General features: G+C 48.3%; 1 protein-coding gene across 2 annotated transcripts in view; it reads right to left on the bottom strand.

Annotated features, from left to right (window-relative positions):
• The window catches only part of LOC108937154 (thyroid hormone receptor alpha), a 48,714-nt gene that overhangs the window by 8,241 nt on the left and 25,961 nt on the right, over positions 1-14,512 (bottom strand). The window contains exons 2-5 of one of the 2 annotated variants that reach the window (XM_018756939.2): positions 8,446-8,662; positions 3,344-3,405; positions 1,456-1,577; positions 628-775 (exon numbers count right to left, since the gene is read on the bottom strand). In XM_018756939.2, the coding sequence (XP_018612455.1) occupies positions 628-775; positions 1,456-1,577; positions 3,344-3,405; positions 8,446-8,456 (343 nt within the window). In that variant the 5' untranslated portion in view covers positions 8,457-8,662. Of the gene's footprint in view, positions 1-627; positions 776-1,455; positions 1,578-3,343; positions 3,527-8,445; positions 8,663-14,512 lie in introns of those variants that run through there. The other variant, XM_018756929.2, reaches the window with a different exon arrangement.

Genomic DNA, 14,512 nt, shown 5'->3' with positions numbered 1-14,512 from the left:
CTTGTCCAGAAATATAAAAAAATATATATATTTGACTGCATTACTCACTTTAAACAAAAAAAAATATTTGATTCAAACCGGGGTGGCGATTTAATTTTGCAGCTTCCGCCACGGTATATATAATACTGTGGATGCGAGGTGCAGAAATGCAGGTCCAGGTATAGAAACAAAGAACAAATGTTTCCTCACTCAGCAGACAGGAGTGAGATAATAAAAATAGGGAAACTCTGTACTGTGCATAGTATTATGAAATAATTGTACAAAAAGACAAAGACAAAAACAAAGACAAAAGACAAGGCGCAGCCTATGAGAGTAAAAAAGGTTTAGACCCTTGAGGAGAACATGTACGTAGGAAGTGAAGGAGAGCGAAAGACAAACACAGAGGATAAAAATTACGTTCATCTCGATGACATCCTTTTTTGTGGTTTGGCAGTGGAAATGATACGTGCGCAAGTGATGTGTGCGCGATTACAGCGCTTTGACCAGAAATTTCACCGAATGAAACCGACTCGCACCGCTGCGAGTGTATAGGATGGGAAGTTACATACGCATTCTGTGTGGACAAGCGATCAGCGAGTGGAACCGCATGGTTTGCAGCACTCGCTTGCGGGGCGGCGTGCAACTTACGGTCCATGGCCATGCCAACAGCGATGCACTTCTTAAAGCGGCACAGCTGGCACTGGTTGCGGGTGATCTTGTCGATGACGCAGCAGCCATCGTACTTGCACGTGTACGAGGGGTGAAGGTTCTTTTGTATGGTCCGGCGGAAGAAGCCCTTGAGTTGGTTGTGGGGGTGGCGGGGAGGGGGTGAAGAAAGCGGTAACGGTGTGAGAACGCGGCTCGTCGGGAGGAGAGACGGCTGTCACACCGCATCTTACATCACTGTCACGTCTCCTTGTCTGGCCAGGAGAGACAAAGCAGCCCTGATAAAGGATGGAGGACTCAAACGTGTCACCACGTCAAGCTGTGAGCCACACGGGGCCACGTCTGTCCAGCCCGAACTGTCACCGATGTCAGCATCAGCCATCTGGTGACAGTCACAGCGAGGAAGGCTCTCAAGACTGTCGGGCTGCAGAGCGTCCCAGAATCCGAGGACGGGCACGTTGAATTACAGTTCTTGGATTTATGTTGGGCGCAATCAGAACGGACAACATTTCCGAACTCGCGCACAACGTATGCTAACGCACTTCCGAAAGGGAGAGTTCGGCTGCGATGCATTTGCAGCATCGCTTTGCTGACTCGGCGGAAAGGAACAGTTTTGCGTTATCAGAAGTAGAAGGCTGTGTAGAAAGCCAACCCCCGCAGTGCAGCGCGCATATGGCACCGAGCCCATCTCTCGACTGACACTTTGCCAGAATAAACATGTGCTCGCTGGTACAGTCCCAACTGCGCAATCTTCAAGAGTCCCACTCAAAATTAATGGTGCACATGTCTGTTACGTGCGCCAAGGCTCACCTTGCAGCCCTCGCATGTGATGCAGCGGTAGTGGTACCCAGTGGCCTTGTCCCCGCAGACAACGCACGGCTCGTCCTTCTCCAGATAGCTGGGTACGTACCCTGGAGTAGAGAGGCTGAGCGCTAGGGATTAGGAAGAGGATGAGATGGAGGAGGATGAAGGATGCAGAAAGTCACAGAGGAGGGTAATGGCGACAAAGGAACCGGGGTAGAGGAAGACAAAGGGGAAGGAGGAGATGACGAGGAGGAGGAAGAAGAAGAAAAAGGGCTACAGTGTTACCGAAGGAGCAATGAGACATACCTGCACCCAATAAAAACCAACACACTCAAAAACAAACACGTACGCACACATAAGCACAGGCGCCGTGCTGTCACATTCACAGCGCCGCTCAGGTACAAGATGCTCCCCGAATGCAAATGAGCTCAGCCGAGACAAGAGATTAGCGGCGCCAAAGAAAGGGAGACGACGCAAATCCTCAGGTTGTTGTCACACGGGAAGCTGCAACGGTGCCTTGAACGCGTGAGGATCAGGTGCTTAAGGACAGGACTGAAGCAATGTCTTAACTACCTGCCAGTTAAGGAGCCTTCCCCCCCCCCCACGGGTCTGAGAACTCTCGTGTGTTCCAGAGGGACACTGACACGCCTCCCTGCACAGCCACGAGCCTTCACCTCACGCACACTTTTCCCCACGGAGCCTCCCAGGCGCTGACGAGCAACAAAGTCGCCACTATGAGTCATGTGCCAACGAAGGTGTCGCTACTCGACATCTGGTCGACGGTGAGTGACAGCTCCTAGTCCAATTACGAAACCGCCTAGGGAAAAGAGCCAGTCCAGAACTAACCAGTACCAACGGGACTTGACGGGTTGTGTTTCGAGATCCTATCGGGTGAAACACCAGAGAACGAAAGCTACACTTGCAGGATCCCTTATTATAAACGGTTCAACTTCACTCCAGCAGGATGCGTTCATTGGACGTGCCCTCTGAATCAGAAGGTCACACTTGCAGTTCCTGTGCAGCTGAGCTGGAACTGCACATTTACATTTATTCATTACGTTTGGTGCTAAATACGTTACGCTACACCTACCGATTATTGACGCATGGACACGAAAGAGAGGCGGCACGGCGTGCAGCGCTGTTGTCTTGCAGTGCCTGGGAGGTGCGAGAGGATGTGGGTTCGATCCCCACTCAGTCTGTGTGGAGTTTGCATGTTCTACCATGTCTGGGTGGGTTTCCTCTGGGTGCTCTGGTTTCCTCCCACACTCCAAAGATATGCTGTTCAGGTTCACCAATAGTGTGTGAGTGACAGAGTACTTGGAGGACACCCCTGCTAACTCTTAAGAGACTAAACCGGATTTGAACTCGCACCCAAAAACAATCCAGGAGCTCTGAGGAACCGGTGCCACCCAGCTGCAGGTAACCGGCCCTTCGAAAACTACGCACACTCAACCGTTCTAACAAACCCTTTGAAAGACCTTCAAAGTCATATTCGATCTTAAATTATCAGAAGGTGCAAAAAAGGCCAAAAGGATGAAAACTGAGTTTGACCTGTGCCGCATCCTTGTGAAAATTAATATTCTAAGGCTAAATGGGTGTCCTCCTAGCACCGGGAAGCAAGGGCCAGGACTCCGTTCTTTCCGGGCTACTGTGAAACTGCTCAACCTCGAGCCCATCAAGAAGCCCGCTGAGCCACTGAAACCACCTGCTGTGACGCCAGCAGATTTATGAAGACCCCTGGGACGCACAGCAGTGCTCAAGCGCTAAGGTTGCGGCTCCGGGCCACGGCACAGCCGCGGAAGCAGGGAAGAGCTTCGAGTTCAAGACGGACCGACTGACCACGCCGCCCCTACACGTGTGGGGTTCGGGAGCTCGGCGCCGTACGGCTCCTCACCTGACATGCTCTTCACGGCACATTGGCTGTTCTTCCGCTTCCTCTTTGGACCGTCGAGCCACCTGCATGAGGGAAGAGGAGAAAGGCAGAACATGCGTCTCAGAGAACTAGAGCCACCGGCAATAAGCGGAAGCTACCAGACGCTACATTAGACACTCGAACGACATCGAATCACACGTTTTGTCAGGCCTATGCCGAAATGGACTGAAACAACTCCTGTCCTTGATCGAGAAGGGTCACGAACATACATCCGTTGACCTGTCGAGCGGTGCGCGTAGGTTCTGGTGCGCGGCGCTACCAGAGCGGACGCCTTCGAGCGGGACAAGCCAAGAGCAGGTAAACAGCAACAGGTCTCCACTCCCGAACGGCGATCGCGACCGCTGTCAAGACGCGTCAGTCCTGAGGCGAGGGCCCCTCGCGGCGCCACTAGGGGTCAGCCCCGGACAGTGACAGGGTCACGACAAGCAGGGCATCGTGACAAGGACGCTCGTGGATGCGGCCCGGGTTCCTAATCTAACGCGGTCCCCAATCCACACCCGCCCTCGCTGACTCTGAGCGGTCCAGTTCCCTACAGGGAAAACCACGTTTGGAGAGCAGAGATAAGGAGGAGGGAGAAGGCACTCGTAATTTTCAACTTTAATAATTCTCTCACTGTTTTCATTTGAATTAATTATTAGGAGACTGCTGAAAACTTCAAGCCCGAATACTCTGTGTTCAGCTGCAACTAAGACGATACATTTATCCTTTCTCATCTCTCGAAATGATTACTAAGGCCAATAAAATATTTTCCGAAGGCCCATGTAGTGACTTATAGCAGAGCGTCACTTATTTCAAATTATTCTCTCTGACAACCGACCGTTGACTCAAATCCGCTGTGTTTACGCGTACGAGGGCAAAGCAGAAATACAGAGATTATGTAAGGAAGCACGGTATATTTACGCCAGGCATGATGGCTTAAGCCGCACTGTCGGAAACAATATTTCCAAGTCCGCCACCGCAATGTCATCGGAGGGAAAAAAAAAAAAAAAACAGGCAAAAAAACCTCGCCAAAGGAGAGTTAAACGTGACTATCCATTTTTATCCATTATTTTTAATTTTCTCAATTTTAATGAAAGCGTAGAAGCATTATCACATTAATGCAGGGCACGCAAGAGCTTTCGCTCTCTCCCGGAAATTGCGCGACGTCTAATCGCCGCAAACCTGCCCCCAAAGTCTAGTCCCTGGCACCGGGAGATCACAGAAGGGATCGACACGAGGTCACCTGAGGAGAACTATTAATAACCTTGTCTAGAGGCAGCGTTTTGATCCGGCCTCGGCTAATCAACACTAAAATAATTCTAATGGAAGCGCAATCGGTGCGACTGTCAATGCGAAGCAGATTAAAGGGCTTATCTCCCTGACCCCGCCCCCCCACGAGGACCGACCGACTTCGCCCTCGGCGATGCGTGCTTCGGAACTGGTACCGGAGGGTAAAAACGCTGAGCCGAGGCTTCTTCTGCAACATGAATTATTCCACATGCGGCGGCCGGCCTCGGCTATTAGCGTCTAAAATGCTTTGCGGAAAGGGAACCTTAGACTCCGCTGCTGAGTGCGCTGAAGTGCGCCAGCATACATCTCCACGTACATTAGCATCAAAGTAACACTCCTGGCTGGAGGAAGGATACGGCGGTAAGCGGACTGCCGAAGGCCCCGTGCTAAATGCCATCAATCAAAGCGCGTCACACACGGAGTTACGCGCTGGAAAGTGTGCTTACTGAACGCCGGCTACGGGAGAAAACATCGCATCAAACTCCTCCGCTTCCAACAACCGATCGCATCCGGCACGTGTTTAGCCAACAATCAACACTTTACTAAAACGCCGCTGCTTAGATGTATTTGTTTTGATGAGGACGGCATCACGAAGGCAGCAACTGCAAAACAGTAGTTTCGCGAAGTACCACGGCGGAGGGCAAACAGTGAGCGTGCAAAGATGAGAGTGTCGCTCGGACCGGCGTCATCGACGCACGCACCGAGGGACACTTAGGCTGACTTTGCATAGCGACGTACAAGCAGCCTACAGTGGATCTGCGCTTCCATAATGTGTGCGCACACGTGCATACACACGGGCGAGCTCTGATAGACACACACACACATGCAGATTCCTAGAAATCTAACCTGTTGATGCAATGAGGCTGGAGGATATGCATGACTCTCCCGTTCTTCACCTGAGACGTCTCTTCTGTCTGATGGCACTGACCGTACAGAGCTGTCTACGTCCTGGTGATAAACGTTCCCACTCCGTCTCTCTCTCTCTCTCTCTCTCTCTCTCTCTCTCTCTCTCTCCTCTCTCTCTCTCTCTCCCTCTCTCTCTCTCTCTCTCTCTCTCCCTGTCTAAAACCAAAAGCTTTGCTCTCCCCCTCACGCTCACTCCCTCTTTCCCAGCTTTTCTCTTGAAAGCTCTCTTGTGGTTTTTGACAGCGCCGAGCACTCCAGCTGACGACCTTTTTTCGTCCAGATGCTCTGGGCCGTCCTAATGATCGGCAATTTGTGTACAAAAACGCACCGTTTAAAAAAGACGCCGTCCTGATCCCGGAGCCTGTGGATTGCGGAGGCCGCAAGTGAAAAAAGGACGAGCGTTCTCTTCATTCCCTTCACACGGTTCCCCATTCCGGCTGAACAGATCGCTCGCGTTGATCACAGAGCTTCTGGAAATGTGCAGCAGACTCACAGCGCCTCGCGAGCCTAGATTCTGTCTCGGCAGAAGCAGAACACTAAGTACTCTACAGTACCGGGGTAAAGTCCGAGTACACCCGGGAAGTGCTTGCATGGGGCAACGTGGGCAGAAGAGTGAAAGCAAAGCGACCCGCAGGTCTCCAACATCTCTGGGAATCGATGAAGAAGAGCAGGGAAGACACGGCGGCTGATTTTCTGCACACGGGCCAGCGATCGCTGTTGGCTTTAGGGGGTCACCGGCTATTTTAACTGTCACAGTAGTTATCGGAGACCGGCTGTGGCCATTAGTTCAGAGGACGAGAACTCGGATGCACACAACCGCACGAAAATCCCCAGCAGTCGCTATGTGCGGACTTGTCCTGAGCCGTCCTCCTCTCTCTCCCGCGGCTCAATCTGCATCCCTCCTCCGTAATCCCTCGCTTTCAGCTCACGTAATCTCTCGAGCGGAGCGCTCGCGTCACCGCCGGCCCGCCTCCCTCTTCTCCCTTTCACTCTCTCCACGCAAGATCCGTGTCTCTCTCTGCACCTGTCACTGCCTTCATCTCTTTCGTCCTAAAAAACACACTCTTTGACTTCTGTACCCAGAGGACACCTCCATATCTCACCATCTTTGTTGTTCTTAGCACAGGCCAAAAGGCGGGGGGAGGAAGTAGATGGCCTCCAGTGAAATGCACTGGGGAATTCTGCGCCCTATTTCCTAAAATTTCGGCAGAACTCGCCAGCTTGCCGGACTAAAAGCACGATTAATGAAACTCTAGAGGATGTTTTCTGCTAGGCTGCCTCACTGTATGGGATGTAATGCTGGAATTCCTAGTTTTTAATTAGTCCAGCACAACACGAGGCTTCATCTGTTCGTTCAGCCATAGAGCCAAACGCTAATCCAACGAAAGGTCTTTTGCTGGGGCCAGATCAAATTCAAGGTGTGCACAATTAAAGGAACCCAGCTGAGATCCTCTCATCTACTCCAGCTGAAACAGAGCGTCACAGCACCGGTTGTGTTCCACCTGCCGGAACGTTCCCATTTATCTCCCCTCCTTGCCCATCTCCAGCTTCCCCTGGCTTCCCGTGTCAAGTTCAAGACTCTACAGGATGGTCAACGGATTTGTACCCCAATACCTGACACGATCCAATCAATCCTTACACCCCAGCAAGTCCACCGTGCTCCTCAAGCTCTGGCTGCTTGGTGGTCCCGCTCAGAAGTGGTCCAAAATTAAAAGTCCTTCAGTTCCAAGTTCAGGCTCTGCTGTGGTGCAATGAGCTCCGTCCCTCCCTCTCTCAGAACTGCAGAATCCCTCCAAGCACTCACAAAGGGATTCCACGTCCATTTCTTTCAAACCCGCTTCTCTCCTGATCTCTTGACTCTCACACAAACTGTCACAATCACCTTTTCGCTTCCACTCAAAACTCAGCTCCACAGGCAGCAAATCGCGTCGCAGGAAAAATGATGCTATCGGCCAAACCAGCCGTGCTTCGACAATCGCACCCCTGTATCTAGAACTCTTTGCGTTTTGAAAAATTCTTTGTTTACCCCAAGTTGTACTTTGGAGAGAAATGTCCTCTGATGGAGACGTACAGTGAAACCTCCATCTCCAAGCCAATTACGCTTCCCAGAGTAGCGACCATCACTGGAGGGACCGACCGTTTCTCGTCTCCGATGAAGTGCTTCCTACCAACTACGCAGAGGAATGGTACTTCAAAGCGAATTGAAATTGCAAGACGGTCGGATTACAGGCAGCGACTGACAAAAATTTCGGCCTTTAGGCTGTAATAAATATATGATCAGCCACAGTGAGCCATCTACACGTATGCAGAGATAAGAGTGCATCGAAGTCTTACATTAAAAATGTTTTCTCATCATTTGCCAGCAAGCTCATGCTTTCATAGTCTGCTGACAAAACACAAGCCCAAAGCACTTCTTCGGAAATGGCTTTCATGTGGTCATGTCGTAACTCGACTATTTCGGGTCAGGGACTAAATTTGCTTCCTGGTGAATGAGATGATTTGGTTAAGACATTAGTGCACCAAAGTGATGTATGTGTTAACCGTGTGGCTTTGGGCCACCAATGAACATTTTTTAAGTAGCAAACAAAATAAATCTGTTCAAAAGAGCAGCGCTGACGTCAAACCCGCAATGAAAAACTGCAGGCTCGGTGAAAAATAACCCCCGAATTAAAAACGAAACCTCGTCGAAAGTAGACGTCTTCTGCCGCCGCGCCACGTTTACGCTGCGACAATTTAAAAGACTGCGCAGGGTAATGGAAGTATGGGATGCGCAGCTGAAGCGGAAGGCAGGAACGCGCTCCCCGCTTCTATGAGAGAAAAAGGAAAGATAGTTCAGGAAACGCTGTCGTTCATCTAAGTAGCGTTAAACGGAAGTGTGATCCATTCACCTCAGTTCCATCCAGAAGCCAATCACGCAAGACTGAGGCGGGCGCCACCCTCAGGTGTGCGAATGGCATGGAATCGCAGGTCAGGCGCATCGATCGGCAGCCGTCACCGGACCGTGATCGACATCTCCCTGCAGAGCCTGGAGGGAGGCGCCGGCGGGTGGACGTGCTCGGGCTCCCAGTCCTACCGTGGAGCCATGAAGAACAGATGGACCGAACCCTGAAAGACAAGAAAGAAAAGGGAAAACTACGGCATTGTTCCGCGACAAAGGGTAAGTCAGCGCACGTGTACGGGGAGCAGGAGCTTCTGTGGGTATGCGTGTGCGTTGTAGCTTCTGGGTAGCCTTGGCGCATCACACCGATTAACAGAGGTTGGAGGCAGCTGCGGTCGGACCCTAGAGGAGCGCCTCTAAACGCGTCCGCGCGTTGTACGGCACGGAAGTGTGTTTGGTAGGAATTGAGCAGATTAACTGCGTCCTAATCCTGAGGCTCGCCACCGGCGTAACGCATGTGCGGAACGGTGTCTTAAACGTCTACATTAGGCTTGTGAGACGCGGCTAGAAGATGGTCCAGCGGAATGGATACGCTTCTACCAAAACCTAACACACCGAGGATTTAAACCGTGGAGGCACGCTGACTTGAAGGCCGTAACTTGTTACCATCTTGTGGGTTTCTAAGCGATGCAAAAAAAAAAAAAAAAAAAAAGGTTGTGATACAGAAATGCCGCAGACAAATTTTACCAGACGGCTCTTCATTTTTCAGAAAACTGAGCTGGAATTCAGTCAGCGGTGGACCAACGGAGTTAAAAAAAAAAAAAAAATGAATAAAAATTACGTTGTGTGTCTGGAATTCCATCTGATGGGTCAAAGCACGCACTCATAAAACATTCGGACGTGGGACGCTACCGTTAACTGCTCGCCCGAGCCGGGCTTGCAGTTCTCCGAAGCCAACCCCCGAAGCACAGGGCTAATCTCAATTCCCGAGAACGGCCCTGGTGTTGTATAACTGCTTTTGGGGGGGGGGGGGGGGGAGCATGACTAATAAACAAATTATTTTCCCTACAAGCTATTGGAGACCTTTGGAGCTTGAGCTTGATAAAGTTTGTGCTTTTATTGCATACAAATTAAGCAAGTGTGAAAACTGCACGGTGACGGTGGCTCTGACAGCACACCAGATGACACCGTCTTTGTGTAATACAGTCACTCCAGTTCACACCTCCAGTTCTGATACAACTTCTCCTATAGGTGGTAAAACACTTTCTTCCCACGGTGCTTGGACAAAGCTGCGTTTAGAATGATGAGAAGAACGTCACACGTGTCCTCCGGTAGCCTTACGATCAGGAGTTAGAGCAATGGAACTGCCTTGAAACATCTAGACAAACTGATTCTTTATAGTTCCAAACCGTGTCCTGAGGCCGCCCGAGGGCACTGGAGCATAAACACTCAGCAGAGTGTGAACAGCTCTTCTTGTGATGGAGACATCAAACATTTTACTGTTCAACAGGGTATGCCTTGGCTCCTAGCAGGCGAGCAGGAAACAACCAAAACTCGATTCAAAAGACTTGGTTAAGAAGCAGGGCTGGCGGACTGTCACACGGGGCGCGAGGGGTAGGTTCTCCGGGGTACGCAACTTCCGCGGCTATGACCTTTCCCGTCCGAGATGGCAAGGACCCGCTGCGACTTTTGCTTCCGTCTTCATCTGAAGGAAAAAAGGGCTGTTCCCAGAGGTGGCTCATAACCGGCTGACTCCAGGAAGAAATTTTCAAAAGGCATAAATACAATTTACAAACTGAAGATAAAGGTTCGCAGCTCGGCGGTCTACGTCCTGGCCACGGTGCTCGACAAGAAGGGACTTTACGGATGCAAAGCAGCGTGATCAAACCGAAAGACGCATGCAAAACTTTCTGGACCAGCGCATCCTCGAGAAACCTTTCGACTGTTTTTCTCCAACGTCGTTCCCCTGCGAAGGGACGGCGATCTCCAACAATGATCAGATATCTGCTGCACCTCCATAAATGTTCCCTCCCTCAAACCATTACCTACAGTTCCTAATCTTACTGTTTACAAAAGGTGGAGCGGTGGGCTTATCGCTACTGATCCTGTTACAGCTCTAGCCCCTGGTTCAGCCTCAGCTACAGCTGGCTTGACTGACCACATACTATGAATATAATTATTATTTATGCCCCTATCTCTACAGGCACCGTGGGATTAAGTCAGCTATGAACCTCCGAGGACAGGCCATGTTGATTATGGACGAAAGCTTGTTTTGCTGAGAATACAGGGGTAGCTAAGGGCACACGGGACAAGCGGACACACATCATCTTCTCAACGCTCTGCATTAGCTGAGCCACTCACTTACAGCGTGCCTGGTTGACTAAGGGTGCGTTCGCTCCTCGTGTTTCTCGTGATCCTGCTCCGTTTCTGCCGCCACCTCTACGTTTAACGTTAGCAGTTTCTACCTGCATTCATGAGATTGCCATAAAAGGAGGATTTTCCTGCATTTCAGGACGTCACACGGACCCCCCCATAACAAGGAACTCCAAGAAAGATGCTTTTATTAAAAACTGTAGCACAGACCTCTTACACTGCTGAATACCCTCCCTTAAGGGCTTTTTCACACATCGATGCTTGGATGAAGTTGGCAGCCGTGCTTCTGTCGAGCAGAGCGTTGCCAAAGATAGAAATAACCAAACGAGCGCGTAGGTTTGTTTGTGAGTAAGTCTCTGTGTGTGTGTTGGGAGGGGTTTATGGTAGAGGTACCCTCCAGCCTTGGGCAAAAATTCCAGATCGGTGCTCCTCTTCAGACCCGATATTAACAAATGCATTTCATAAATATTCTGCTGTTCAATTTTTTCCATATCATTCTGGGAAAAAACAATCAGCATTGATCTTTGTAATGCAGCCTTCATCGGACACAGCAGACAGGCAAAAATCAATGCTTTGTCCTAAACTGCATGGGTGGATTGTCAGCGGAAATGTCACAAGCTGGAACACAACTGCATAACATGAGCATTATCTCCTACTGGCGGATTTTTCCGCCCCCGTTTCTGATAAGCAACAGGTGGATTATCATAAAAGGCATTTTTTTTTTAAAATGCATTTCCACTTCCGCAATTCAAGGGGGATTATTTAACAGAACATTTACTTTTATTAGCTGCTTCATGAAGGTAAAACATGATTTAAAAACCAATAAAACGTCACACTACAGTTGATATTGAGTATTTTTTGCAATGTGAACACCACCACCCTTTTTATTTGACAAATTAATAAAAAAAAACAGATATTAAACAGTTTTGAAGTGTCACTCCTCAACAGACTATCCATCAAAGTTGTCTTTTTTCTGGTTTAAAAAAAAAAAAAAGAAAAACAACAACAAAGGCTACTTTCGTAGCCTTCTTTTCTGATAATTTAAATGTTTCGGTCTCAAACATTATTACTTTATAATTTGTCCATGGAAAATTCTAACTGCTGCACAATTATGCAAAGTATTGTACACCATCACTATATTACATTAGAGTTAATATTTCTTTTTGAGAAGTTTTCTGGCAGATTATTTTTTGATATATTCATGGGTTTATACTTCTATGTATTATAATTTTGGGGCAACTGGAGGCAAAGTGATTCTGCTGTGTTTGGACCCAAAAGGCTGCAGGTTCAAATCCCACCTCCAGCTGTAGTACCCTTGAGCAAAGTACTTATCCTAATTACTCCAGTAAAACTACTCAGGTGTATAAATGGGTAAATAACTGTAAGCACCTTAACAGGGTAAGTCGCTTTGGAGAAAAGCATCTGCAATGTGAATAAATGTAAATGAATATTATATTCCCTGGAGCTCAAATGCAAACCATTTCCGTGTGTTCATTAATTTGGCAGACTAAGCATTTTAATTTGTCCCGTCTTGAAAGATGCATGTGTGTTTTAACTCGGTGTCAGCCGCTTGAGGTGCGATCTGTGTTTTATGTACCGAAAGTGATGCTGTAGGTTGGTTCGTTCCTCTTCTTTACATTTTAAGGTCCCCTAAGCAGAACAAGGCTGCCAAATTCTACTTCAACGACGAGCAAACAAACACAGGATGGGAGCGGAGGGGGGTTAAGTGAACAGCAAAGCCAAGACAAGGTCTCGCTGTGCCAGGGAAATATCTACGCTCTCCATTATCTGGATAGAAACGCCAAAGATGAGTCATTTTGCTCTCCTGTGTTAAGGCAGACTGATCCCGAACGGCGTTTTCTTCGTCCTCACTTGTGATTGAGAGGAATTAACTGTTTTGATAGGCTCTCTTGGCCAATCAGCTTGCTCCATTAAACGCTAAACACGAGCGACACCCGAGAGTGCGAGAGGGCATCCTCCACACACACAGTTGGTTTTTTTTACCCGTGTTGGATTTTTGCAGGAATGAATCCTGCAAGGACAAGACGGAGGAGGACTCTATTCACAACTTTTGTTCTCCTACCACAAAAACACGACCGATGGGCCTCCGATGCACGAGTCCAAATGCAGTACTTTTTATTCTATCATCCTGTGTCGCTAGGTAACTGTGCATTTTCGACGACGACAAATTTTCTCCATCGACGAAAAAAGCGTAAACCTCCTCTGTTGGTAAAAGTATTAACATTCTATAAAAGGTAAGAACAGAAGAGAATACAAGAGATCCTTCCACATCCATCTCTTTATTTTCTGGATTTCTAAAAAACAGTCCAAAAAATAATGAAATAAAGCAACGCACAGGTAAGGCAAGTTCGGCCGTACGTGGAGAAGCGCTGCACCGTTTTAGTGCCATCACGGGAAAGGCTCTGGGGCCGCTCGTTTCTCATACCACACCTCTTCGCTCCCGCACTCATTTATGCGCCGAACAGCGGGCCTGCAGCAAGCGCGGCATATTGCGTGCGCTTCACGAGCAGGTCGGTGTTTGACTCTGAGAAAAAGAGGACAGTTGAGGAACACCAAACGTCCCGAACACGTGGCGCAATTCCTTCCCTCGTGGACGAAAGGGCACGCGCAAGGGCCTGTCATTAAGCACAACGTCGCAGATGTATACCTCCTAACACAGTTGTACGTGGAAAACGTCCAAACCCAAGGCAGGCCTTGAACTACCAATGATGCTACATCGACGATGGGCCCTTTTGCACAGAAATGTATAGAATTTATTCCTGAGAACACTGGCTAATAGGCAACAATTTTTTTTTTTTTTTTTTTTTTTTTTTTAAAAAGACTGATACTTTTCCATTTTCTTACAACCACAGAGCAAACCACCTATTGGACATTAGGTGATGTTTAGTTATACTTTTTTTTTTTTTTTTTTATTTACAAAACAATATCAAGCAGACTGATGCGCATATTGAAGTCTCTCCCCGGGAAGCAAACGTCATTGAAAATACCTGCAGCACTTGTGGTCAACGTCTTGGTAAAGACCCATAGCAGTTCACGAGAACAGCGGTAAAGGCAGTGCTTCTAGAGGTCACATTACATTCAAATGCTACATTATGCACAAATGAAACCAACATAAGTCAATTTACTTAACTTTAACAATAAATGTGCTGCTCCATTTATTCCATTCAGTCACCAATATTTCTGTAGCTTATATAAGATATGCCAAGCAACCCCCCCAGCTAAGCAGAAGTAAAACAGTCTGTTTTTTGGAAAAGAACCCTTATGCAGAACCTCTGAATGACACATCTTATTACTAACACAGATCTAAATGCAGAACTGCAGTAGTATATATGTGCCACTTTGAAAATGTTGACATTTATTCATTCAGCTGACACTTTTCCCCCCTAAAGCAACTTACAATGTTAAAGTATCTACAATTATTTATCCATTTATACAACTGGGTTATTTCACTGGAGAAATTCAAGGCAAGTCCATTGTTTAAGAGTACTACAGTTGAAGGTGGAATTCAAACCTGTAATCTCTGGGGCCAAAGGCAGCAGCTCTAACCACTAAACTACCAGCTGCCCCAACAGGTGTAACAAAGACAATGTGAAATGTTCAGATTCAACATTCCTGCAGTATAATACAGCACCGTTACAAAAAAATTGTCAGTTTTTATTTTCCGGATCAAATTTAACACCCTG

This window comes from Scleropages formosus, chromosome 8, assembly GCF_900964775.1.
Source record: "Scleropages formosus chromosome 8, fSclFor1.1, whole genome shotgun sequence".
In the NCBI taxonomy this organism is placed as follows: Eukaryota; Metazoa; Chordata; class Actinopteri; order Osteoglossiformes; family Osteoglossidae; genus Scleropages; species Scleropages formosus.
The sequence above is the reverse complement of the archived record's forward strand: the minus strand, read 5'-3'. Positions and strand labels throughout refer to the sequence as shown.